Source organism: Phalacrocorax carbo, chromosome 1 (genome assembly GCF_963921805.1).
Source record: "Phalacrocorax carbo chromosome 1, bPhaCar2.1, whole genome shotgun sequence".
Classification (NCBI taxonomy): domain Eukaryota; kingdom Metazoa; phylum Chordata; class Aves; order Suliformes; family Phalacrocoracidae; genus Phalacrocorax; species Phalacrocorax carbo.
The window spans coordinates 61097482-61125214 of NC_087513.1; the positions used below are offsets into that span (position 1 = coordinate 61097482).

The window sequence follows — 27733 nt, forward strand, 5'->3', positions numbered from 1 at the left end:
CGGAGTCCAAGTATTACAGCAGAAGGCAAAGGTATTGCCGTGTTCAAAGCTTTTCACCCTGGCATGCGTTTCAAGCTTTCCTCACCACAAAACACATTTTTCAGGGAGCTGAACACGTATCGTGACAGTGAATATTTAACTTACATAACTGACATTCTGTAGAACGCTCTTCTAAAGAAGCCAGGGTAATAGGTCTATTCTTACCACAATGCCTGTAGTTGGGTTTGATTTGGGGTTGATTTTTTGTTTTGTTTTGGGTTTTCTGGGGGGTGTTTTTTGTTTTGTGTTTTTCTTTATTTGTTTTGGGGGTGGTTTTTTTTTTTTGAGTTGAACAATTATTTGAGCAACTTCACTGAATATGATTAAATATATATTAACGCTAAAAGACTTCTTTCTTTGCAGACTGTTTTCCTAGTGCAGAAGAAAATTGAGCTTTGGCTCCAGTGACTGTAATCTCACAAGTAACTCGTGCCTTTGTCAGAACTACAGTGGAAAATTATTTACCAATTCCATTTTTAATATACTGCTACCTGAGTTTTTAAGTAACTTGTGACTTAACTGCACTTCTGAATCTTAATCCTTGGGAGGATTCTCATTTCTCTGAAAAGAATTTTCCCATGCCAGAGAGAGTCTTCCAGAATTCATGAGGGAGAATATATAAGCATGAATATAAACCACAAAATACTCATGTTACCTAGTCGAGAGACCATACTGCAAGATAATATCTTACCCTTTGAATATAACTCCATGGTAGACCAAAACATATCATAAACATCTCTAAGTCACATATAGCGTCTGCATCATCTGCCTACGTAAGCTGAAAAATAGCTGGGAAGTAACAGGCAAAAACCACTAGTTCATTTCACACCAGCTAAGGCTGTGCAGAAAAGGCTGTCATTGTCAAAACTGGTAACTGAGAGGATAACTATGATGCTGAAGCTACTGAATTTAATATTACTGCAAGTCTGCAAAGTCTCCCTGTCCCAGATTTTTTTGGGGTTGCTTGGCTTTTTTGTGGTGTTGGGTTTTTTGGATTCCCGCTCCCCTCCTCCAGAGCCCCAGCTTGAAATTGACCCATTCCAAAAGAAGGCCTCTGTGAGCTGTTCTTGAGTCCTCGATCACCCTTGACCCTATGAAACTCCCTGGAATACTGAATCAACCCACTAGCAAGAAATCAGCTGTGGAAAAATGGAAAAAGCACTTTCCCTACTAAGGCACACTCATAAGCCAAAATCTTCTATGTATAGCAGTCACTCACCTTCTTTTTCTTTCTTTTCCTGGTTTTCTTCCGCTGCAGTTTTATCTGCTCTGAAAAAAATCCTTGCACTACTTAGTGAGAAATAAAGGAGTTCAAATTCCTAAGAGAAAAGACACAGAAGAGGAGTGTCAGTGTATCACAAGAATGAATTTGTAGACAGATACAAATGGGATTTTTCAGAAGCTTCTATGGCAATAAGATTTCAATATCTAAATCGCACAAATTCTCCTTCACCTGGATGTCCACAAGCCCATGGGGCCAGATGGGATCCACCTGAGGATACTGAGGGAACTGGCAGAGGACCTCGCCAAGCCACTCTCCGTCATTTATCAGCAGTCCTGGTCAACCGGGGAGGTCCCAGACAACTAGAAACTAGCAAATGTGACGCCCCTCTATAAGAAGGGTCGGAAGGAGGATCCGGGGAACTACAGGCCTGTCAGCCTGACCTCAGTGCCGGCAAAGGTCATGGAGCAGATCATCTTGAATGCCATTACATGGCATGCACAGGACAACCAGGGGGTCGGGCTCAGCCAGCATGGGTTTATGAAAGGGAGGTCCTGCCTCACTAACCTGGTCTCCTTCTATGATAAAGTGACCCGCTTAGCGGATGAGGGGAAGGCTGTGGACTTTGTCTACTTGGACTTTAGTAAGGCCTTCGACACTGTCTCCCGCAGCATTCTCCTGGAGAAGCTGGCTGCTCACGGCTTGGACAAATGCACTCTGTGCTGGGTTAAAAACTGGCTGGACGGCTGAGCCCAGAGTGTGGTGGTGAATGGAGTCAAATCCGGTTGGTGGCCAGTCATGAGTGGTGTTTCCCAGGGCTCAGTGTTGGGGCCGGTCCTGTTCAATATCTTCATTGATGATCTGGATGAGGGGATTGAGTGCATCCTCAGGAATTTTGCAGATGACACCAAGCTGGGTGGAAGTGTCGATCTGCTGGAGGGCAGGAGGGCTCTGCACAGGGACCTGGACAGGCTGAATAGCTGGGCCAGAGCCAACGGTATGAGATTCAACAAGGCCAAGTGTCGGACCCTGCACTTGGGTCACAACAACCCCATGCAACGCTACAGGCTTGGAGAGGAGTGTCTGGAGAGCTGCCTGGAGGAAGAGGACCTGGGGGTGTTGGTTGACAGCCAGATGAACATAAGCCAGGAGTGTGTTCAGGTGGCCAAGGCGGCCAACGGCATCCTGGCCTGTATCTGTTCAGTTTTGGGCCCCTCACTACAAGAAGGACATCCAGGTGCTGGAGGCATGTCCAGAGAAGGGCAACAAACTTGGTGAAGGGTCTAGGGAACAACTCTTATGAGGAGCAGCTGAGGGAGCTGGGGTTGTTCAGTCTGGAAAAGAGGAGGCTGAGGGGAGACCTTATCGGTCTCTAGAACTACCTGAAAGGAGGTTGTAGCGAGGTGGGGGTCAGTCTCTTCTCCCTAGTAACAAGCGATAGGATGAGAGGAAATGGCCTCAAGCTGTGCCAGGGGAAGTTTAGGTTGGATATTAGGAAAAACTTCTTCACCGAAAGGGTTGTCAGGCATTGGAACAGGCTGCCCAGGGAGGTGGTTGAGTCCCCAATCCCTAGAGGTATTTAAAAGAAGGGTAGATGTGGTGCTTGAGGATATGGTTTAGTGGTGGTCTTGGCAGTGACAGGTTAGCAGTTGGAGTCGATGATCTTGAGGGTCTTTTCCAGCCTTAATGATTCTATGATTCTAAATGCTTTTGAAAGTCTTCCTCTTTTCATACCTTGTTTACATACATTTTACAAAGCAAATGTCAGCCAAAACCTTTAAAGGGTAATTTAAGCAAAGCAGCATCAATGCAATACATCCACCACCAGGCCACTGAAGCTGAAAGTGTGGTTTGTAGCAGCAGAGAGAGTTTGAAGCCACTTGGCAGTGGAAAATCATGCAAGCCAATAATTTAAATGACCACAAGCTTGATCAGTTTCTGAACAAGGTTCAGTGATGTGGGTTTTCTAGCAACAGAGTACTGACCGAACACAGTGCATGCTCGTGGGAATCGTAAGGACATACAGGATTTTATCTATTTCAACAACAGATGTGCTTTTACAGAATGTCATCATGGGCTATGTATAAATAGCCAACTACGGATCTGTCCCATAACCTCCTCAAATCAAGAGCAGAGAAAGAGAAAGCTTTACACCACCGATGCAACTTGAACAGCTATTCTTCAAAATTCAAATGCATCTTTCCTCTGTTGGCAGCTAGCACGTCATTCAACTCAGCAGCTCAGAATTAACACCCAAGCAGCTCTGAAGGTTCAGCATTATGCAAAAATCTTTGCTATAAGAAGTTTAACCAAAAAGTTATTCTCTCCTATTTAAACATTAGATTTTAATTCCATTATATTTCAAACTCCACGGGACAAAGAATTCCAAACAACCAGGTCAAGTTCCTGCCTCACTCAAACACCTCAAACACTTATGGCATCCCCTTCAGATGATACACCAAGTCTTTATACTCTTTTTGCATTGTTGCTGTACACAATGCTCTGTTTTTTGCCTCTGATAAGCTCTGCCAGAAAACACGACACCTGAATGGTGATGGGTAAGTGCAGAACTCAGTACAGAACAGATAATCAGACCCATGCCATACCTGTAAACAAACTTCCAGTCGCTTGTGGGTAAGGTTCATAGTTTGTAGTAGTTTTTCATCTTGATTAGTAGACTGCACATTCTGCTGCTTAGCTACTGCTCTTATTTCCTTCACATACTTCTCTCTGACCGACTGGAACCAGTGCAGAGAATCAAACTCCTGGTACTGATCCAGAAGCTTCAGAATGTAAGCCACACCTATAGTCATTAACAAACCATGCACCAAAGTCAACATGCAATTTGTAAAATGTTTTGTGAATGTCTTTAATGGATCAGTCTAAGTTGATAATTCCCACACAAATCAAGTGTAGATTGCAATTAATTTACAACTAAATCTAACAGGGAAGAAATATAATAAAGAACAAGCTTCAATTTTTGAAAACCTCACAAATTATCCAAAGACTTGCATACCTTCTCATCTGCTGAGATCTGCAAGCTTTGAAAGAAACTGGGGGCACCAGCAAACTGTCTGCTCCCACACTCAGCTATTCCATGCTTAGGAGATTCTGAATACAACAATAGCCCTCAAATCCACTGTGCTGAAGCCAAGACTGCCCGAATTTAAGGTATGGCAGTATTAATTATAGGAACACATAAAATTAAGCAAAACGTTTCCTGCAAATATCCATTATGTTGGCTGACCCAAAGGCTAGTCAGTGTGCTGAAACTTACCCATGGCAAATCCATCATCAGTGAAAGCTGCTCCGCTTTTGTTCTTCTTATTCAATTTCTCCTTGCAACTGATTGAGTGCTCTACAAAATTGAGGGTCTGAAAGAGGGAAAAGCTGTCTTGGAATCTTCAAGGGAGACTCACAAATTGTAAAAGGTGTTCGTATACATGCTGCTACCTATGAATAGAATTCCACACCCAAAACTATGCTAATTGCGTCTCCCATTGTTAGGCATTTTTGTATGAAAACTTGCCCTTTTTCTAGATTTTTGGGGGAAGAAAGTAAGTTAAGCTTTGAGAAACATTTACATATGTATTAGGAAAAAACCAAAGGTGCATCTTCATCTTTGATGTTCTTGTCAGACTATTACTTTGCATTCTCTTGGTGACTACTAGAGGTAAACATATAAATGAGTAAAGGATAATTAAAATAGACCAGGTTCCCGGAAAGCTTAAAGATATTTATGTTTTAAAGCTACAGTATGTTATTTCACTCTATTTAGAAAACAGTAAATATATTTGATGTTGAACAATAGATCCAGGCAGTAATACTGAGCGACAGATATGTATGTGTTTGTATGCAATAACTACCCCAGACATGGAAATGCGTATACATTAACAGCTTCTCAAAAACCTGTGACAGCTTCAGATTTAACTACACTGAAATGCCTTTTTAAAACTAAAACGGATAAACTGTATTTATCAGAAAAATCTCCACAAATGGGAAGGAAAAAACCCCAAATGTATTTGTCATGAGCATTTACCTTTCCTCACTTCTGTCATCATGAAATACCTGTCCTCTCACAGTCTTTAAGTTTATGGCTCATCAGCACTCAAAAATTATTTCTAAAATGGGTTGTTACACATGAATTTTTTAGATCATTTAGGCTTTTAAACCGGACTGCTTCCAAATGCTCAGAATGCTGCACTCAAGTGTGCATCTCCTCAATTCAGTTGGACTCTTTCTAAAGAAGATTCATTACCCAAAGCAAGTCCAATTCCAATAGAGAGGGTCCCAATCTTACTGCATTACAACATGACATTTAAAGAGCCTAAAGATACCTAATGTGGTGCAGAAAGAGGACACGAGAGAGAAGGACATGGTTTTAAACTCCCTTCATCCTTACTGTTCCAATTCCTCCTTTTTCATCTGGGCTTCTCCAAGTTTTATTCAAATAGGAAAAGTTTTTGAAGTTACCTTTTGAGTGCTAGTAAATGAATTGACATAAATGAAGAAAAACATGGCTTTGGCCAACTATCAACAAAGCCATGCTCAAAACAACCCCACTCATAATCAGGGGGAAAGGTAGAATGTGCTAGTCAACAGCCTAACACAAAATATTTAAACACAAACCTGATCTGATACATTATTTTTAAAGGAAGTACTGGTACACACAATGCAAATACTAACCAGTGGGGGAACAATTATATAGAAGTTCCGCAAATGCATATTCTTTGGACTGCGGAACTCGGGAGCAAATACATCCACAAGCATTTTGAAGTACTCTGTTCCTTCTGCGAAGTTACGCGTGAGGTCACTGAGGACAGAGTCCAACTGCCTGCAAAGGATAAGCAATATGTTACCTGATTTCTGCGGGAAGTTTCTTTCCGTAGTCACCCCCTTTGGGGTTACAACCCTCTCTTCACCCTTTGGCTGCACCTACAATCCAGTATTCGGATCACTGTGTCCAAGATTACACACTACCTCTACAGCCACCTTGAATCATGTTTCTTGATTTAATTTTCTCAAAAAAATTTACGAATGGAATAGTTTACATCTTTTTTTCCTAAGGCCCTGAACATTCTAAAAGCAGCTGTCAGACATGTGGTGAGGAAAGCTTGTTAGTCTTTAAACCACAAGGATTTTATCAAGAAACCAGGTTCTAACAGTCTATTAGGGCAAACGCCATGCTTCATTTTTAAAAAAAAGTGCTTCTATCTTCTCTGCTTTTAAGAGCAGCAAATATTTTTGCATAAAGTCAGTTGAACTTTTCACACAGACACACACGTGCAACTAATAGCTGCATTTGTAACTTTAAAATTATCTCATCCCATCCCTGCCCCGGCCCTGAAAAGCATGGTGTCAGGGTACCTCGCTGCTTTTTGTGTTTCTTCCGAGAGCCCTTCTTCTTTCACCAGTTCTTCAAAGTTAACGATATCTTCCAGATCAGGAACAAACCTGAAAACTTACTGTTTGTTAGGATTATGCTCAACTGTCCATGTTCACTGAAGTATCTACCATAAGTTATAGTTTAGTTAATTTAATCTTCTGGGCTCAAACTACTTCCTCGAAGTTATAACACATCTGCCATACCATTCTCATCCAGGCACTATGAAGTTCACTTCTGAACACACACAACATTATTCATACTTCTGCTTTTACCAGACTACGATCTAGCACTTGCTGCCCTTGATAACTGTAAATTTACTATTATTTGCAAGAAAACCAACTATTTCTTTGTATGTAAGAGTCATTATGTTTTAGTGACCTTATATAAACACAGATAATAATCTATACAGAAATAAGTATCAAAGAAATGTTTCTTCCAAGTTCCTCAAGGCTTGTACTGTTTTTAATGCCCCCTCAAAGTGATTAACATGAGGAATTAATCACTTAATTTAGGTCTAATGACTTACATGTACATTCTATTAACTCTTTTGCAGTGTTTTTCCACAGATTTTGATTTTTAGTTGTTTACGGCAATGATTGTACAGTGCTGAATTCCAGGACTGTTTTTGATAATTCCACTTCAGTGAAGGCATAAAAATGGACCTTTTCAAAATTTAAGGGGGATAGGTAAGAACCCAGGGAATATCAGCATGAATAGGGAGGAAAGGAATGAGAAGGAGCAAACAGAGAAAACAAAGGTATTTTTTTAAGTACCTAATTGCACTACTGCAGCAGTGAAGTCCACCAGATCTTATCATTCGTACATAACCCATAGCGTTGCCTTTAAAAACAGGAAAAACACAAGGAAGTAATTTATAATTATTTAAATACACATACTCTCTTCGTAACTCCTACAAGCTCAAATGTAAATTAAAGTTGTCATGTAGTTCTGGCACACAAACTGTTCTGAAAGCCAAGTTAAAAAGTTACACTGAACCCCAGTATCAAAAGCCTACAGAGAGAAACAACACACAAGTGCATCATCTAGCAAGGTCGTGTTCACTTGCGTGACAGCGTAAGGGCTAAATAGTACAAACTCTTTCCACTGGGCACACGAAGCACTTGAAAGTTCAGATCAGCCCTGCACATCTACAGCATCCATGGCTGAAAATACCACTGTAATGCCATGTGTCACTCCAAGTTATTTCAGCTGGATATACGGCCATTTGCTGAAATACGTGAACTTAAGAGTACTATTTTTTACCGGGAAATACAGTCAATCCAAATAAAAGTCAGTTCCATAACACAAAGAAAACTTAAAAGGAAAACTTAAAAGGGAACAGGCATCCATGCAGCTGTAGGTATATTTTTAGACATGCAAGTGCTATTTCTGTGTAATTAGCTTGAGAGTATTTATTTCACACAGGGTGCAAGTGAAGTACTTTCCATCTGACTGGAGTTAAATTGAGTTTTAGCCTGAGTTAAACGTTGGCTTACTAGACGATGAAGTCTTCCATTTAATAACATTTATGACATTGTCTTCGATAGCATTTCATACCAATTTGACTTATGAGTTGTCTGAACTGGTCAAGATAGCTCTGGCCATCCGGCGTTATTCCAAGTTTTCTGATGCCGCGGTTGAATTTATCTGCTCTTTCAAAGGGATACTGGAAAAATATTTAAGAATAATTTGTAAGAATAAATACCTATCCTTCAAAAAAACATTTTACATCACGTCAATACAATTCTATTTGCAAAGTATTCCTACCTCACATCTAGTTTCATTTTTTAAATAAATTATACACCTGCCTGTCTATATTAGTTCACAAAAGTCATTTGGCTAAGTCACTTCTGCAAGCTGAGAAGTGAAATAGAAGTGTTACTGTGACCGAGAAAGTATTCCTAAAAGAAATAAGCACTTGACATACAAAGAAGCTGGCAGTCTATTTTACTAAATACATTATCTTTCACATTTTTGAGAAATCAATATTTCAGCACAGAAAATCAGATCCTAGTCCCCAGATCTCCATGTACTGGAGTAAGTGCTACATTTTCACGTGATTTTGGATTCAATTTTAATAATCTTACTCTAACCTGACAACAACTGTTAAGTATGATTTGGACCAGAAGTTCAGAACCTCCAATAGACTATGACTCCATCAAATCATCATTTTCAGGTCACTGAGAGAATTATTTTAGCCAACCCCATATTTACACAGTAGCAAAATGAAACAAAGCCATCCTGGATACAGCCATTTGTAACACCGTATTTTGCTAGGACAAAAGCTGCCATTTTGTCCTATTATTTAAATAATAGGAATGCTATGGTTTCGTGCACCTTCAGTCACATGAAAGTAGCACTTGTTTCAGCCAAGTTACTCTCAGTCGTTCAAATATTACTATACCTTGTGATCATTTTGATCCTTGACTTCCCTAAAGAATCTGATGTCTTTGATAAGTCTGGATTTGATATGTTCATCGTACATGAACTGGCTAAAAATGTAGAACTTTTTCCTCAAAAATTGGTAAGTGAAGTTTACCTAGAAGAAAAAGCCAAATACTAAAATCAAGAAAAGTTAGCAAAGTAGCAAGCATATCTAGCAACCCATTTTCAGTAGATTCCCGAGTAACTTGTATTTATATGGAACTTTCTACTCAGTTTACTTCCATTTGTTATTCTCAACTTATCTTTTTCATTTCACTGGTTTAAAAGAATAAAGAAAACCCTTCTCCTAGAAGGCCTACTCTCTTCCAGGAAGGGCAGAGAGACCAAGACAAGTTAGCTATTTCAGTTTGATGGCCTGCCCCACACAGCCATTAGATACCCTGTAACTGTCCTTTTGAAGCAATGCAAACATTTCAGGTTGAAAAGGGCAGACAAGCTCAACTTCCACAGTCAAGTTATGGAATTTGCACAACCTCCCGACACACCTTTTCACTTCCTCAAAGTTTTCTCTGAAACGCTCTCCCATAAGACAGAAGCACACTTCTACCCTACACATCTCAATTACTTCTCATGTCTGCATAAGCAACCTTACTCACAACCTGAAGTGAATAAGGCTACATTGCCAGGAAATAATGTAACAGCTTTTTTTTTTTTTTGCATAACTGAGGTTCCCAAGATTAACTATTCCAGTAACAAGAAAATCATTTGTAGAAAAATAGTGCAAGAGAAGTTATTTCTAATAGTGCAAGAATCCATGAAAACCTTATTTTTCTAATCATTTCCACTTTTCAAGTAATGACTTGAGAACAGGTTCAAGATTTCAGCAAGTTCCTTGAAGAATGGGCAAAAGAAAACAGCAAGGAGGTAGAAAGAAGTTGAGCAGCAGATTGGAAAGCACCAACCTGAAAATACCTTTGGCACTGTATCCAAACCTAAGAACTGGAACGGTAAATTCCTGCAGCAGTAGCCATGCCACAGGAAGTGCCCTTACCTACCTTGCAAAGAGGGAGATGCCTTTGGTTGGTTAAAATGACCACCTAAACTACAGACATCATTAAAAGTATGGCAGTAAGAAGTCACAGTCTTCCAAGAAGTGATCAGAGATCTATAGCTTTTATTTTGCCAACTGAAAAGCTGATCTTTCTTAAGCTTAAATGGTTACAAGAGGAACTTAAAGTTAGCATTGCATTTCTTCAAGATTTGCTTTAACTGCAGCAAAAATATCTGGCTACTAAGTGTCAACACGGAGAAACTTAAGAGCATGCTAATTTCTGCAAGCAGCTTAGCAATCAAAATGTTTTACTATGCTAGTTTGATAAGTATTATTTATCTTTACTGAAATTCAGAGTCCCACCAGAACATCTAGATCATCTTTGATGGGTTTTTAGATCTCCTCTTTACCTTTTATATAACAACTGCAAGTGGCAAAACTCCCAAGAGATTCTGATATTGATTTGTGTCATGTCCAAGACCTGATCTGTTTTATTAATACACACAGAACATCATTATCACATAATTAAAACTGCACAACCAAATAAACCATTAGGAGATGCAAGAGTTTGGAGGCTTTAGTGCACTATTGGGAAGGAAAAAAAAAAAACAAACAAAAAACAACAGTGCAAAAGATACTCACTGTTGTGTTCATGATTCCTGTTCCATGAGTTCGAATTGAATTAGCAACGTGTCGGATATTTATAGTGTTCAAGTGTTTGTTGTTACTTGTTCTTTCAATGAAGATCTGGAAGGCAGGGGGTAAAAATAGTTATTTACCCCAACCTGATTCTGTGATAAATAATCAATCTAGGTAGCCCATATCCTATTTTTGAGAGCAGCTAATAACTGGCGATTAGGGAAAGAACCAAGAAAATATAGTATGCATGCTTTAAACTTTATCTGGTGGGTTCTTCCAATTTCTGCAAAGCGGTGATTCAACAATCCCAAGGCAGATGTTGTACCCAAATTCTCATACTTACCAAGACTATATCCTACGTTAATTGTTCTAAACTCTTTTGGCCCCACTGTATACCACGGCAATGAGTTCCACTACTGAATTACATGCTATGAGAAAAGGCACTTCCTTTTCTTTAAGGAAGCTTCTCATTTTTGTAGTAGTGAGCCCCTCATTCTCACACTATGAGGAACCACAAAGGGTTGGTCCCTCCACACATTCTCTATGTCATTCACTGCTTTATCTCTCTGATAACCTATTTTCAGATACCCTTTTTTCAAGTTGAGAAATCACATACTTAGTACTTATGTAGCTGCCAATTATCCTTGCTGTCTTCTCCTAGCTTCACCGGAATATTTAATATGGAGTGATCTTACTGGCAACACTGTACTCAAAATATGCTTGGAGAGCATTCTCCAAGACCTATCTATAGCATCCCCAAAGATGTTTTTCTAGAGCAGCAATAGCTATTGTTTTTTTCTTACATGTATACTACTCTGCATTTCTTAATCCCTTCAAATCAAAGCCAAATCCGGTAAAAGGTATGGGATATACCTTACCTGATTATTCAGATTGTAGAGGTAGCGGGATACAAAAACATGAATATTTCTCATGATTTCCAAAACATCCAGACCCTGAAACAATATTATCTATTGAGAATTATGATAAAAATTCTCAAGAACTACTGACATGCCTAACCACCAAGATGCACGAATACTATTTCTTGTAGTTACTTGATAGCATTTCAGAAAGCAATGTTTTCACTTTGCAAAATGAAGAATCTCGTACAATTTTTGTTCAGTGTCTGTAAGATAATGCTTGGAGGAGAAAAGAAGCAGCTCAGCTCACAGTTTAACGTTTACACTTCTGCCTGTTTTTTTTTCCAACTTCCCCGGAAAGTCTTCCCAGTCTATTCCACAGCCCAATTAAAATAAAATAAATTTGAGATTTGGCTGTTCTCAGATTCCAGAAAATGGAATCTTGCCTTAGAGATTTCTATAGACACACAGATTTCTATAGAGACATAAGCAATTAGCTACTTTTTGATATTGTTTTGCCTAACCTGCCTAGAAGACTGAAGCTTTTTCTTTTACAAATTAAAAAAAAGTTTTTACAAATATAAGTTTTACAGCTGTTTTGCTTGAAGGAGTCCCTTTAGCATCACTGTACATAGAGAGGAGGCTATGTAATCTATACACTCTATTTCCAGTTGTACCAAGGATTTTATCAGGTTTTTGCTGGGGATGGGGGGGGCAATGGAGCATGGGGTGTCTGTCTTGAAGTAAAGCTCATACCAGAATGAATGTTATGAAACCGATGTTATGAAATTATTTAATTCTTTATAACAATGTGATGGGCAAATATCGCCAACAGAAAGCCAAAGCCAGAAATAGAAATTAATCCACAGTGCTTCTGTACCAAGAAGCAGCTAGAATTCTTAGTTCTATGCCCTCTTTCAACTTAGGAAGGCACAGCCATCACGAACATTAGAAAAAAGGAGCCTGTATTTCTAAGAGCTTTCACCAAACGAGGGAATGAAGCTAACTGCCAAAAATATCCAAGATAGTAAATTTTTGACAGAAGGTCTTCAGAAATATGTAAGTTGTATTTCTTTTGCACCAACCCTATAACACTGAATGCCTTCACCATCAACCTGATGGAACTACAGCTTTCCTCTATGTAACTGCTAAACATGGTATCTAGGACACTCTGAGTCACTCTCCTATTAAGCTCAGTGCCAATGTCCTAAAGTCCTCCATATCCAGCCTGTGAAATAGTTTCTCTTGATGATCACACTAAGCAGAACCTGCTGAGAAACAAGCAATAAACCAGGGACAAGACCCACCGTTCAAAGGTCAGTGCAGACTTGTGATAGTTATATTCCAGATGTATTGCTTGCCAAGTTGCCGATACTAAATTTTCAAGAAAACGTTCTCTGACTTTGTATACCCAATTTCATTTTATTAAATCTCACATTAAAAAATTAATGACGCAAGTCCAACATGAAATTAACCGATTATTGGCGTTATGTCCAAAGGGACGTAAAGATCCTGTCTCAGAAGTCACCCAGAAATTAAAGGTCACTTTTTGCAAATAGTTCTCTAAACTTGGGTACTTTCATTTTAATGACTCAGTCCTTTGAATATCTATTTAGTATGACTGTGTAATGGAACACATGATATTCATACCCTGTAGGCACTGTACCTGTTCCAGAGTCTGGCTAGGAAGATGCGCTTCAGTCATACTTAAACCATAGCGCTGTGTTGCTAGGTTTCTCATTTCACTGTAGGTGGCCCAGTCATGAAGAGCTACAGTTGTTAAGTTGTAGAAGGTCTTGTCCAAATAGTGAGTTACGTAGGCTGTGAACACATAAATGGATGAATAAAAATACTATCTAGTTAGTTAGGGAAGTGTGGAAAGAAGGGAAAAGATATACTAAGCGAAAGTGTAACAGAGGTGAAAGTAATGGAATTAAGAAAATGTGCAAGTCCTCACCTTTTATGTCAATGAATCGATTGAAAAAACGTATTGGGTTCAGAAAGAAGAAGTGTGCTAGATCCTTCATACCAACTCTGAAGGGATTTCTGTCATCCAGTTTTAGGTGTGTATGAACTGACAAGCGCAGGTCCTTTTCTATCTCTTTACATAATTTGTCCAGCAAGTGCTATTCAGGGAAGTTTAAAAAAAAAAAAAGTAGTCACATTCAGTGTCTGCTTACAATGCTCTGTTAACAGAATTAACATCTCCCTCTGGAGATACATAAAAGACTGATTAAACTAGTCAAGACAGCTTTGCTTTGGCAGGGCCACACAAGTCAAACTGAATGAATACTTGGGATTGAGTGGGATATTTAATTCCCATGTTCTTGTTCTAGTACACAACATCAAGAAAAAGCTACAGAACTCAGAAAAGGTAAAGGTTTAGCTACCTAACACCATTCTGCACGTGATTAAAACTTCCACACAGGAGCGTAACACAATTTAAACTTCAACATTCTCATTTCTCATTTTAAGGGGAACTATGCTTAGGGCTATCTATCTAGGTAATAGTAAAGACCTAACTCAGTGAGGAAGAGTCTTGCAATAAGAAATTTGGCTTGGTTTTCTGCAGAATATGTAATATTTGGTTTTGAACAAGTCAAAAAGAGTGATTCAAAGATTAAAACCTAAGGCTTGGGAAATCTGAATTCACATTTTCTCTTTGTCAAACATCCTTCTTAATGCTAGATAATAATTCACTAAAAAGGCCACCTACATTTACAGAGCCTTTTCTACTAAAAGCCATGCATACATACCAAGAACAGCAGCACTTATTTTAGGCATTCATACAAGCCAAAGCTAACCCGACAGAAAGCACTCCTGTCTGCATAGTCAAATCTGTAACGGAGGTTATATCAATTTCAACTTATGTAATTTACAGTGCAGTGTTTTCATGTTCCCAGCCAATGCAGATACCATTAATAACAGGTCTTAAATAACCAAAATCATCAATGAACACTTTGTTATTTAATAAGATACTTCGGACCAATCTCACAGGTATCTGTGACATTTTTATAGATCTTATCAGATCTTATCAGCACAATACGTGCTGGCCTATAAGACATTACAAGCATAGTGTTGCCTTTAATTTCCATTCACAAGAAATTACCTCATTGAGCACTTCCATGATTTCTTTGTCATAGCATTCCAGAAGCACCTCGTAAGATTCCAAGTGTCTTGCATGCATCATAGCAGGTACACAGTCCCGTAGTGCACTGAACATATACTGAAAAAATAAACTATTATGCTTAACCAACACATCGACAGACGTGTCAACAGCATCTCAAATAGTGTTCAAAGCTAAGAAATCAAAATCGCTAGTCTTCCCACTTTTATTAAAAATATACTTCATAAACCCTACTGAAGTTTCCTGTCCTTAATGCATTCATCTGAAGTATTTAGTTGCTACTGCAAGGTCATAATTATTAGATATTTCATCTGAAATTATTTGCACTATAATAATTTCAGTACTGTAATTGCCCATGGCATGCACAATACTGGAATAAATTATTGATTTTTATCAGGACTAGATGCCAAAACATGATTCGCTTCTGCAGCAAATACTTGATACTTCAAAGAAGGGAGGAGAGATGGAGAGATGGAAGAAGCTACATGACAGCTATCCCATTCAGCATCAGTGAACACAGTGATATGTGCTTTAGAAATGCATAACCAAAATGTGGAACTAAGACTTCTAACGCTCAAGTCTAGCAAAAGGTGTTCATTTCAACTTAGAATGAAGAGAGGAACAAAGAGACAGATACACATGGAACAAGAATAACCTGAGATTTTTATAGCAACCTAACAGATATACTTTAATTAGATTTAGAACAGAAGACTGCTCTTAAATCCTCCAGATTGAGAAGAAATGTCTGCCTTGGTAGTAAATGGGTTTTTGCAGGTTTTTTTTGGGGTTTGGTGTTGTTTGGGGTTTGTTTGGTTTTTTTAACCTTTTCCTGAAGAGTTTCAGTCTAAGCTTTATCCTCTCCTCTGAATCCCTCCCACTACAGTGGCTCGTTAAACTAAGTTACTAACATTATTACTTACATGCAGTCTAGCAGAATCAACAGCATTTTCATACACATCATCTAAATAGATTGGAAAGACTGCTCGATGCCAGTATAAGAAACAACAGTCACATTGTACGCGAACTCTAGAATACAAGATTACTTATTAGACATGGAACTGGAAGAAGCCATCCTTCTAAACACAGTGGTATTTATTTTAGTGTGTTTAAACTAAAGACAACTGCATTTCAAGCCGAAGTTTTACATGATTATTTTAATGTTCCAGGTGCGTTGTCGTCCAAAAGAAAGTTCTTGAACAAATAACTTTTTCCTGCCCTTGTTTTCCGCTAGGCTATTTGTAAACAAAATGTACCTGCTTTAGAAAAAAGTTTACTCAGCCTCTAAAAGGATTAAACCTTACATTACAACAAAATCCTGAATAACTATTTTATTATTGCATGCAATTAGTAGCCTAGAATTCTAACACATACTGTAAGTTTCTCCTGTAAGTCAAAAGAGAGAAACAGGCCTCTCTTGATACAAACCATGTGCAACACTTATCCCAGGAATTTGTCCCAGGAGTCATCCACTGCAGGTGTTTCTCTCTCCATGAAGTTTGCACGGAACCTAGATATTCACCTGGCTTTCAGATGGTGAATGTAGAAACTGAATGCCCACTAAAACTACAGCAGCAGTAAAACACGTGAACTAACAGCCTTATCACCCAAACAGACTGGTATTAACTTATAACTTTTGGGTTTGGATTAAGAGGAATACTTTAGCTTAACATAAAGCTTAGCCATCCAAATAAGTGACAGAATTTCTAAACCATCAGAGAAGTGAATCGCCTAATTGGCAACAGCTGAAATCTGACTTGCCCAAAGACTAGCAAGCTCCTGGCTTGGCTCTGGAATTCTTTCTGTCCATCCCTGGTCTACAACGCATGTAAAAATCACCACCAGCATGCAGCTACCAGACTTTGCAATTCACACAGTGAAGATCCAGCTCCCCCAGTGACACTACACTGCCTTCTATATATCACGCACCACTGCTTACCGCTCTGTAAGTTCACTGATCAAGTCTAGTTTTTTCAGAACTAACTGAAGGGGAATGAGTTCTTCATCTTTAAAAGTTTTCTGTGCGAATAAAAAGGAAAAAAAAAAAAAGACAAGATTATATTTCTTTATAAAATACTACGCCAAACAAGTAAAGGTCTGGAACAATCATGGCGCTTACCATCTGTGTTCCCACACTCAGTGCAAGGGAAACAATTAGTCGCCTCTGTTTTGTGCTTGGCCCATTGAGGGTGTTCTCAGCCAACACCAAAGCGGAGAGGACATCTAAGCGTTGCTCGCTGTACTTCTTATCAGAAATTACTCTTTTCTTGATGACAGAAAGACACAGAAATTCAGAGAAAAGTTACTTATGCCCAAAACCAATAGCCTACCTTTTCTTTCCAAAGCTTATGAACTTGTCATAGATTATTTCTGCAAAAAAATTATGTTTTGTGAACAGAGCTAACCAAACCCAGATTCAGTTACTCTGTACACTTGGAATATGTGCAGTTCAGCATGAACATGGGTCAAGTATACAAATATTGTGCAAGCTGCATGTGACTGCACACCAATTTTAGTTCTAAGGTATATGTAATTAAAAAATTTAAAATTATTTTTGTAATCAGTGACTCCCCATTGTTGGTTACAAAATCCAGTTTATAGCTGAAGAGACACAAGACGTATAAACATGGTAACAACAACTTGCAGAGAAATAGTGAATTTATGCCTGCATTAGACTTCTGTAAGCCATCATTTATTCGCCACTGCTGTTTTGCCATGCAGACAAAGATTTAAGTGACAGCCTGTTTGCTTAGACCTATAACAGATTGCTTTAAGAACGTGCATCAGAAAAGAGGTAAGAAAAGGACATTTTGTGAGCATTACAGAAATAAGTAGTAAAAAGAACACAAGAGGAACACGACATGAGATGAGGCAGTTTAGAGGAAGAGAAGACCCATTCTTGGTCAAAAATACCTAGCTAGCTATGCTGTACAGTTTATAGGGCAAAGCTCTGACCTACTGGAAAGCCTATACACGTGTCGATTATGGTAGAGCAACGCTACAGATTTTGAAAAAGTAAGAAAAATAATTTAACATGGAGATTTTTTTTAAACACTTAGCTAGGAAGATTACCTTTTAGAACTTGAATTACATACCTTGGCTACAGAAATAGAGTGAAGAGCCTGATATTGCAGATGCTGAGTGATGTGCGTCACAGAATCTGCCACAACCATACTTCTTCGGTAAAACATGTGTTCTATTGCCTAAAGTCAATCCCAAAACACAATAGTTCATGTAGTTAATGACACTGTTGCCTTTAGAATTTGGCTTTATGCTGGTGGACTCATCCACACTGCAAATATAGACTCTTTCCACTTTGTAATTTGCCATTAGTAGCAGTTACAATGAACCCTTAGGAACTGAGAAATCATTCAGGAGTGTAAAAAAGTTTCAAGGCTGTGATATAAGTTCTGTTGGGTTTTTGTTTTTTTAACTAATCCAGCTCTGTTCAACATTGCTTTCTGAAGTTTATCTCAAAACAGAGTATTTTCCTTTTGGAAAAAGTACCAGGAGAAGTGCAAAGTCCTGCACCTGGGGAGGAACAACCCCATACACCTATATATACACCAGGAGTCATCCAGCTGGTAAGCAGCTTGGCAGAAAAGGACCTAGGGGTCCTAGTGCACACCAAGTTGCATGTGAGCCAGCAGCATGCCCTTGCCACAAAGAAGGCTAATGGTATCTCTGGCTGCATTCAACAAAGTATTGCCAGCAGGTCAATGGAGGTGATCCTTCCCCTCTACTCAACACTAGTAAGGCCACCCTGGAGTGCTGGGTCCAGTTCTGGGCTCCTCAGTACAAGAGAGACATGGACACACTGTAGAGAGTCCAGCCAAGGGCCACAAAGATAATTAAGCAACTGGAGCATCTCACAAGAGGAAAGGCTGAGAGTGCTAGGACAGTTCAGCCTGGAGAAGAGAAGGCTTGGAGACAGGGGGCAATCTTATCAATGTATATAAATACCTGAAGGGAGGATGCAAAGAAAACAGAGCCAAGCTCTTTTCAGTGGTGGCCAGCGACAGGACAATGGGCAAGTGGGCGCTAACTGAAACACAGAAGCTTCCCTCTGAACATCAGGAAACACTTCCTTGCTGTGAGGGTGACTTGAGTGCTGGCACAGGCTGATTGCCCAGGGAGGTTGTGAAGTCTCCATCCTTCAAGATATTCAAAAGTCATCTGGTCAGGGTCCTGGGCAACCAGCTCTAGGAGGCCATGCCATGCTTGAACAGGGGGAGGTTGGACTAGATGACCTCCACAGGTCCCTTCCAACGTCAATCATTCTGTGATACTAACTAAGGAAGGTGGTTAGAAGTTAAATCAATTCTAGCCTCCCAGATCTCCTGTTCTAACCAGATCCAGTCTTGAACAAGATGATGTGCAAAAACATGCGGAGTTTGGGGTTTTTTTGGGGGTGGGGGGGTTTCATATGTGATGTTTGATCAGTTTTCATCTAGTGACCTACCTTCAGAAGTTCTACAAGTCTGCATAGAGCTTTCACCGAGGTTTTGGTCATAGGTTTTTGCATTGACATGTAGAGATTCATTGTAGTTTTAATGATGGTGCTAAGACTGTATGCATAAAGAAAACCCTAAAAATAGATGATTAAAGGGAAGAAAAAAAAAAAAGATTTTTTCACAACATATCCATCAGATAGATCCTCTGTTTTCTTTCATACATGACAGAACTAACTTTTGCCTTTTCACACTAGAGAACCTACCACCCCACCTAATAAGCCAGAGGTCCCAAACCTGAATGAGACCCTTTTATTAGGCAGACATTATGAAACTGCCTACAAGTCGTCAGATCATTAACCTCTTCTAGAGGTATTTAAATTAAACATAGGTCAGTGAATTAACTGCACAGCATCGAAATTCTAATAATTTCAAATCTATTGTAAACCGACCCACCAAACAACTCCCATCCCCCCAAAAAACAGCCTATCACAAAAAACCAAAAACTTTCAGATTCTGTGGAATAAATACACTGACAGTATTTACACAGTTCTACACTGTCTAAATAGGCCCGTCCATCCCACAATAAAAACCCAATTACTAAATCAATCTGTGCTAACCTTTTAAATACCATGTTGATTACATACGGTATGACAAAAATGTTGCTACTTTTTCTTTGTAATAAGTTGAATACCAGTAAAAACAGAGAGTCCAGGAAAGACAGCAAGCGGTCTAGGAATCTCAGTTTGCTACAGAGCAAGATTTATGTAAGTCCACTGCAAATAATTCAGATATAAAAACCTCAGATCCTAGTACATGTGTGTCTTTAGATATGGAAGATTCAGGATCATGCTTCTATCACGCTTCTATCACGCACCTATTCTCATCAGATTTCTGTTAGGCAGATAGATACATATCAAAAGTAGCAAAAAATAAATTCAGAAATAAGATGCATCTTACATTAAGACTACATGCTGTTAGTAGGCCAAAAGAAAACCAGCTGCCTCGGAACGTAGTAAGATTCTTGCAAAGTACCATCACTAGGCAAAGCACAATGAAACAACACAAAACCTTTACCGGAAGTATGCACTATGCTAAATAAAACTAAATTAAGACACTGGATCAGTCCAACTTGTGTACCTCATGACTGACTCAAAAGGAAACAACCCAAAACCTTTACTACAGAGGAAACGAAGCTTTCTTGATTTCCTAAGTCAAGACAAAAATTCAAAATTTTAGCCACGGAATATTTTAGTCAGATTCGCTTTCCCCACACACCTTACGGAAGTACCTTCTACAGATTTATTTAAAAGAGTATCTACTGGGCATTTAAATTTTTAGAAGAATCCCCACATTGTAAAATAACACTCTGATGATCACAGAACCTCTGTGATTTCTTTTTATGTTCAACCACCTGCACCAAAACATCACTTTGCTGCATCATTTGCTGTATCACCAAATTAAGAGACTGCGCACCTGGATGAAGACATTGCAGCGGTTAGAAAGATCTTCTGCAAACTTATCCTTGCGTTGCTCCTTCGACAAGATAGACTCCATTTTTGTCATCCACGAGCTCACAAAAACATAATATGACTGCATATCTCTGAAGAAACAAAAAGCGTTGCTTACTTCAAATAAGAAGAGTATGAGGTTTTTCTTTTCTCTTTCCAAAGCTTAAATTCTTCCAAGGGAAATATATTAAATCTTCAGTCCCCAAAGCAATAACTCTCCATTCCCAAAAGTATCGAAACCTCATACTCATTTACATTTTAATTCTGTATTGGTAAGGATTAGTCTGCCAATTATATCTGTACAAACATACCCCAAAAAGTCAAAATCATATCTTTCAAGAGAACAAATGGCCTTCTTGGCATTACATATATTACACTTCTTTAAGTTAAAAAAAGTAAATAAAATTGCTAGAAAATGCTTTTAAACACTACTAGAAAAGCCCTACACTTAAGTTTTTTCCTCCAAGTTTGAATTTGTTTTTAATGTATATATATAAAAAAATAAATAAAACTTATCTTTACATTAATTCCAAACTAGACTGCTCTTAAATAACATAATTCTCCAGAAGTTAATCTGCCTGGATTACACTAGTTGTAATTAAATGTTTAAATAGAGTTCACATATAAAACTTTTATTTATTCCATGCTACAGAACTGTGACACTGCAATACTACTTATTATAGCAGTTACAGCAGGAATGTATTCAGGTCCTTGATTATGACATAAAATACCCTATACTTTCAAGAATACTCATATTTAAGGCTACAGTCCAATTATATCTAAGGCAATGCAAGAACTTGTAAAAAGGCAAGAAAAAGTTACTGTCAGAATTCAATCAGCAGATGTAAAATCTGCATTGTATTACAAGTATCCTCAAGACGTCCATGAACACTGAGATCTTTCTTCAACCTTTTCTTAATCTTAAGAGCTGCAAGGCATGACTTGTACCACTGCTCAAGACCAAACGCAAAGCAGCAGTGCAATTACGCTCCACCCAGGAATTGAAGTACAGGAAGGAATTCAGTCAGAGCTCTTAACTCTTCCTGTGGATATAGGTCATAAACCAGGAGGAGGTGGATTGAAACAGGAACAGGGCAGGAGTGAAAATGAAAATAATCTGCCATAGGATCACGCAGACATGGAGTTGCTTTTCCCTCCTCCCCTCCAACCCAGTTATGCCAGCTTGTACACAGGGTTGGAAGACAGTCTGCAAAATCCAAGTTTTTACTTCTATTCCACAGAACCCATTTTCCACAGTCTTGTTTTGGTCTGCAACATAAACAGAAATCTTAGCCCCGTTATCTCCCTGTGCAGTGCAGCACACTTGTATGTAAGACAGACAATTAAAAAAAAATTCCAACTCATCTTTAAAAGTATTTTAGAAAGCACTTGGAGGAGCGACCTGCAAACTACGTGCAGAGGACAACAGTCTTTTCAAATATAGATAATTTCAGAGACCATTAAACAAGCAACTGTAAGAGTCATGAAGAAAGAAATGTATGCAAAGAAAGTATCATCACCAAGCAGAGGAAAACACAGTATAAGCCTACTAGTGACTAAACACACAGAAAGCAGAGAGCCCTAACAGAAAACAGAGCTGCTCAGGTTACTAGATGCTATATTAAAAAATGGAAGTTGACAGTATGGAATTAGAAATAACAGAAACAATCAAATATTTAGAACTGCCAGGAACTTTGATGTTTTGGTGACATAATACACATTTTTCTGAAAGCAGGACATGAAGACAGTTTTGTTTTGACCAAAAATTTTCAGCAACACTCACACACACATATTGCTGCAGTGAAATAGAAAAGTTGTTCAACACCACTGAGCAACACTACGCAACATGCTGGCACACCGAATGAAAAAACCCACGTGTTTACAAACTGTTTGCCAACCATCATCATGAAGCGGTATTTAGGAAGCATACTTGGTAAGTGACTGTGCCTTCTGCTGTAGAAAGCTCTCCCTTTGCATTTTAACTGTATGAATACTTTTCTTGTCCAGAAGTTTGGCAGCAGCTGGTATCTTCTGAATCAGAAAGTTGTCAGCAAACCAGATAATGTTAGCCGTTAATGTGATGGCTGGTACCTGGGGGGCGGAAAAAGGAGGGAAAGAGTACTAAAAGTAGCAGTAAACATAAGTAACTACAACAAATACTATGCCACCGTGCACGCTTCTTACGCCCTCTTTTGAACCATAACACACAATTCCATTTATTTCTGCATAACTAGCTTCTACAAAGTATTATGTTCACATTAAAAAAGGTTTCTCTCCTAGAAGTACACTAAGGACACCACAGGCAAAATTATTATCGCTCTCAGTCATTCTACACAGTATTAGAGAATTTAATAATTCCTTAATACCATCTCATATGCAAAAGATCCAATCATCTCTGGACTTAGATGTCTTTCAAGACACATATTTATAGCCAAGGTCAAAGCCCAAAGCATTTATTCAGTCCCATAATACTAATAACTCAGATAATTTTTTTGTCCTCAGTGCAACATTAAGCTTGAGAAGAAATATTTTAATGGTAATTTCAAATTATTTTACCTTGCTGCTAAGCGAGTGGGCAGGTTTTGGGGGGTTTTGGAGCATCTTAAGAAGAAAATGGGGGGTGGTGGAAGAAATTATAAAAAGTAGAAAAATCTTGATTCTGCTTTATGACTTCTTTTGGTAAATTTTATGTTTTATTTTCCCAAATCTTTGCAATGCTATACAACTAAGAAAATTATCTACTTCATTACTGAAGACTTTTTTCCCCCTCTTACTTATTGACAAAAGAATAAAGCATTCACCTTTTTACAGACATCCAACAATGACTTGTAAAATTTCTTGTCTACGGTCCGAAAAATCTGAAAATGCAGTACAAAGAGGCCACAGATGCCCACATATTTATCTCTCTGGTCAATTTCTGAAGGCTCACCTACAGAAATACACACAAAAAAATCCTTTTCTGAAGTCTACTCCCAGACAAACAATACAAACAATTTTAGAAACAGTGAAGCTGGCAGGACAATCGTGAGCTTGCATTACCAAGTTTGGCTTCAACATTTGCAAAAGTTGTGCGAAGAGTATACGCAAATTCTTCAGCAAATGTGCTGTTCTTCGCCACTGACACTCCACCATTTACAGAATCAAATTGTTGCTCTATACAGGCCTGAACAAAAAGGATACAAAAATAATAATGCAATGAATTTTGAACCTTAATAAAACACTGATTTTGCAAGAAAAGAATACTGCAAGAGCACACTGATTTATGTTATGTAGCACTAACCTGAAGTTAAGTCTTAGACTTCACAATATACAATTTTAAGTATACTTAAATTATTTAGTATAACAGAAAACATTAAAAACCTCTCTTATACCTAAACATTCAAAAAAGCTTTTTATTTAAGAATTCTGTTAAGTGGCATTTTTAAAGAAATCACATGATGTGCTAGCGGTAAGAAACTAGATGCGAATTTGTATTATTACATTATAATATGTTACTAACTGTTCATTAACTAAAAAAAATTATCATACAAGTCACTTGTAGCATGTGGTTCATGAGCTTGTAGCATAACCCCACACACACCACTAGTGACTGTTTAAAAAAAAAATTTACTAAAACCCAAACAAGGGTTAAAAAAAAACAACAAAAACCACAACAAAACACCGGAGAGACACTTCAGATTTTCTAAATATATTAGAAAAGTCTTTAACGGAACTGTATTTAAGAAATTTTTTCATGTATTTTTGTCAGGAAGGGGGGTTGGCAGGACTGCAAGGGAAACATCTTGAACAAATGAGACAAATCCTACTGATGTCTCAAACATACAATGAAGTCTTTGTACTAAAGCAGCATTAGAGAAATACAGGTGAAAAACAGATCGCTGGTAGCAATGTCCTTTAAAAGAATAAGCCAGATTGTGTCTAATTATTTATTTACAATTTCCATTTTGGAGGCTTTTACAGAACAAAACCTTCTTCCCTATGCCATTTAAGATGTAACAGTAAGAACTAAGCAACAGTCCTGTTCAGTTGACTCTGCTGTGACCACGTTCTGCCACACTATCCTCTGCCTCCTACACCACAACATCAGATTTCAGTGTCTCAAATACACACTTTTCTAAAAAAAGATGACTTCTTGTATGAACGCATTTAAGTTAACTGTATTCAAAAAGTAATAATCCTTCTTATCCACCTGTACACTTGCATATTTCGGGGGTATAAGCCACTGAAGTGGTACCCCATGACAGCTAAAATGAGACAAAATATGTAACAAGAGGGCACACTTGAAAATACGTAAAGATGACTGAGTAGACTTCAACCTGCAGCTAAAATAAAGAGGACCTATGTTATATAAGCCTGACCAATATTAAAATTTCTGGTGAAAAACAGACTCCCTTATAATAACACAGTCTTAATGCCAAGTTGTCTGCATTTCTTTAATTCTGCAAAACAGTAAGCGTTAACTGCTACCATTCAAAGCCCAGCACAGTTCTAGCCCATGAGAAGAGCAAGGAAGGATCTTACAATAGAGCCTTTTTGTTTTTCCATGCACAGATGCAAGAGCCAAATTCACACATCACTGTACCCAGAACAAATCAAAATAAAAACAAACAAAACATTCTGAAAAGAGCATTGCTTTAATGTAATCGTTTCCCCTATCATACTGGGGAACATTAATTTAATTACCTGAAATATCATTCCATCAAGCAACTGGCATTCCAGTTTTAACAGCAGCTTTTCAAATGGCTTCAGTTTATCTTCCTGAATCCCAAACTTAGATGGGTTGTGATGGACAGATTTTAGCAGCCTGTAAGGAGGTATGGAACACACACACACACCACAATTAAAACACATTAAGAGTTTTATCATATCCTGTACTATTTTGATAATAGATCTTAACTGCTCACATCTGTGCCCAGCAGCAACTCCAAAATAAAAAAAAACAAAAACAAAAAACAACCCACTAGGTCTGTATAATCCATTTGCATTTTAATAACTCCCATTTATTCAGGTTTTCAATGAAATAGACTACCTTTATAATTGTCAACTCTTCAGCTTCTACTTAAGATAGTGTTCCTACTTAAATCTGTATGTCCGTCCCCATGATCAGTCATTCGAGCTGTGCAATATTAGATTTCTTATTGAATGTGTTTTAAACCCCATCAGCCATAACTCTGTCAAGATGTTTACCACGTGTTGCAAGTGTAACATTCAGCACTTCAAACACTCATTGGTGCTGACAGAGGAACAAAGTGGGAACTTAGCCCTGCTTTTCACCGAAGTTTCTGGAAAACTCTCAGGGCTACCAAAACCCACGCTCCCACACTGACTTTCTTGGAACGAAAATGCACACACATGCTTTTATCTTTTATGTTGTGGGAGTATGTTTCACCTTGAGAGACACACACCTCTTATACATGGTCCAGTGATCTTTCAGAGTGGCATGATTGTCAATTATTTCATCAAGAGTGATTAAGACTGCGAGCAACTCTCCCAGATGCTCGTACATTGCCTGTTTAAAACAAAAAGAAAAGGACTGCAGTTATTGAAAAATTTATTACAGTCATATGTGGCACAGAAAATTCCAGTTCCTTTTAATACATTATCAGCCAAGAAGGTATCAGAGAGTTAGACTGGGTATTTCTTGGTTTGGTGGCTTAAAAATATAGTATTTCTTGTAGTGACACAAGGAACATCAGTTTGTGTACAAGCACAGCTTTAAGTTCACTGATCCGATTTGACATTGAAAGTAGGATTTTCAAAATTGTCTACATGCAGAAGCACATACTGCACACAATAAGGGAGCATGCAAACACTTTTCAGCTAAGAAAACTAGACTATTACAGACATGGAGATACCAGCCCTTTCCGCATAAAGGCCAGAAAAAGCTGATTAACAAAATAAAACCTTTAAAGGAGATTCCAGATAGAAAGTTATTCTTGAAATTTACCTTCTTGCTGCTTTTTTCAGGATTAATGATCAAGACACACACATATTAACATACGCAAAATGGACTTCAAGTCATTCCCACCTGAAAATGAACTCCAGACGTCTCTATAATTTTAGGTGCATTCCTGTAAACAACAAATATTTTAATGCCTTTTTCATCCTTAGAACAGAGCATATTTATCAACTCTATATCACGGTGCATTCTTTGTTTCTTGGGGTACGTTTTTCTTCATTAACAGTTACTTCAGAAAACAAACGAATTCTCAAAAACTGATCAGAAGAATACACTGTGAATGTGTGTGCTATGATTACATTTAATATTGCATTTCTGAATACACACCACATGACTGGTTCAAACCACTGATTGCATTCAGTGCAGAAGAATATCAGCAATTCCCAATTCAATTATGCTAACAGCAAGTAGCCTTGATACATACAGCCTTGTGGCCCAAAAGTACAAAATCACATATTTAATCAAGCCAGTCTGAGCTATACATCCAGCCTTAGTTCATTCAGCACTATACAGAAAAGTCTACCTTGTGCTACAATGTAAGACAAAAATGAAAACAACAAGTAAAACTGAGAAGAATGATGCTATTCTATCGGGGTGGGGGAAGAGAAAAAAAAAAAGCCTTGCAGTTATATTCAGAGCTAAACCCAACAATTCTGTTCAGAGCTAAACTCTCCTCAGAGTTTTCAGAGGAGCTAAACCCAACAGCCCTTACACTAAGCTCAACTTCAGGTGTTAAAACCATGGCTATTCTGCGAGGAATATATACCAAGATTCACATATTTAAAACAGACTGTGGAACCACTCTGATTTTTAAGCTTCTGAACTACTGGCATCCACTGTATCAGCCAACAGAAGGAATCTCTCAGAGCAAGCATGAAAGAGTAATAAGACAATCTGTTAACCATAAAAACTAAGTGCCTCTGAAGCATCAATTATATCAAAAATGGCAAAATTAAAATTCTTGCATCCCATTATATAAAAGCACAGCCTTTTCTGAAACTAAATCAAACTTTCATAATGGCTTATGAAGCCCAAACTTGCACAGCAAATCACTCTCCGTATCCCCAAACAGTATTCCAAAAATGACCATGCCTTAGGCAGAACATTCA

At 38.3% G+C, this 27733-nt stretch overlaps 1 protein-coding gene across 3 annotated transcripts in view; it reads right to left on the reverse strand.

Moving 5' to 3' along the window:
* WASHC4 (WASH complex subunit 4) overlaps positions 1-27733 on the reverse strand; it is a 42654-nt gene that overhangs the window by 3587 nt on the left and 11334 nt on the right. For all 3 annotated transcript variants that reach the window (XM_064455963.1, XM_064455971.1, XM_064455955.1), the window contains exons 8-32: positions 26694-26736; positions 26071-26174; positions 25349-25469; positions 23705-23828; positions 23467-23594; positions 22596-22756; positions 20631-20757; positions 19166-19291; positions 17799-17906; positions 16823-16969; positions 16643-16722; positions 15627-15732; positions 14689-14805; positions 13537-13705; positions 13246-13400; positions 11601-11675; positions 10726-10830; positions 9052-9186; positions 8205-8313; positions 7421-7487; positions 6629-6715; positions 5948-6095; positions 4539-4635; positions 3868-4064; positions 1259-1358 (exon numbers count right to left, since the gene is read on the reverse strand). In XM_064455963.1, the coding sequence (XP_064312033.1) occupies positions 1259-1358; positions 3868-4064; positions 4539-4635; positions 5948-6095; positions 6629-6715; positions 7421-7487; positions 8205-8313; positions 9052-9186; positions 10726-10830; positions 11601-11675; positions 13246-13400; positions 13537-13705; positions 14689-14805; positions 15627-15732; positions 16643-16722; positions 16823-16969; positions 17799-17906; positions 19166-19291; positions 20631-20757; positions 22596-22756; positions 23467-23594; positions 23705-23828; positions 25349-25469; positions 26071-26174; positions 26694-26736 (2936 nt within the window). The remainder of the gene's footprint in view (positions 1-1258; positions 1359-3867; positions 4065-4538; positions 4636-5947; positions 6096-6628; positions 6716-7420; positions 7488-8204; positions 8314-9051; positions 9187-10725; positions 10831-11600; positions 11676-13245; positions 13401-13536; positions 13706-14688; positions 14806-15626; positions 15733-16642; positions 16723-16822; positions 16970-17798; positions 17907-19165; positions 19292-20630; positions 20758-22595; positions 22757-23466; positions 23595-23704; positions 23829-25348; positions 25470-26070; positions 26175-26693; positions 26737-27733) is intronic.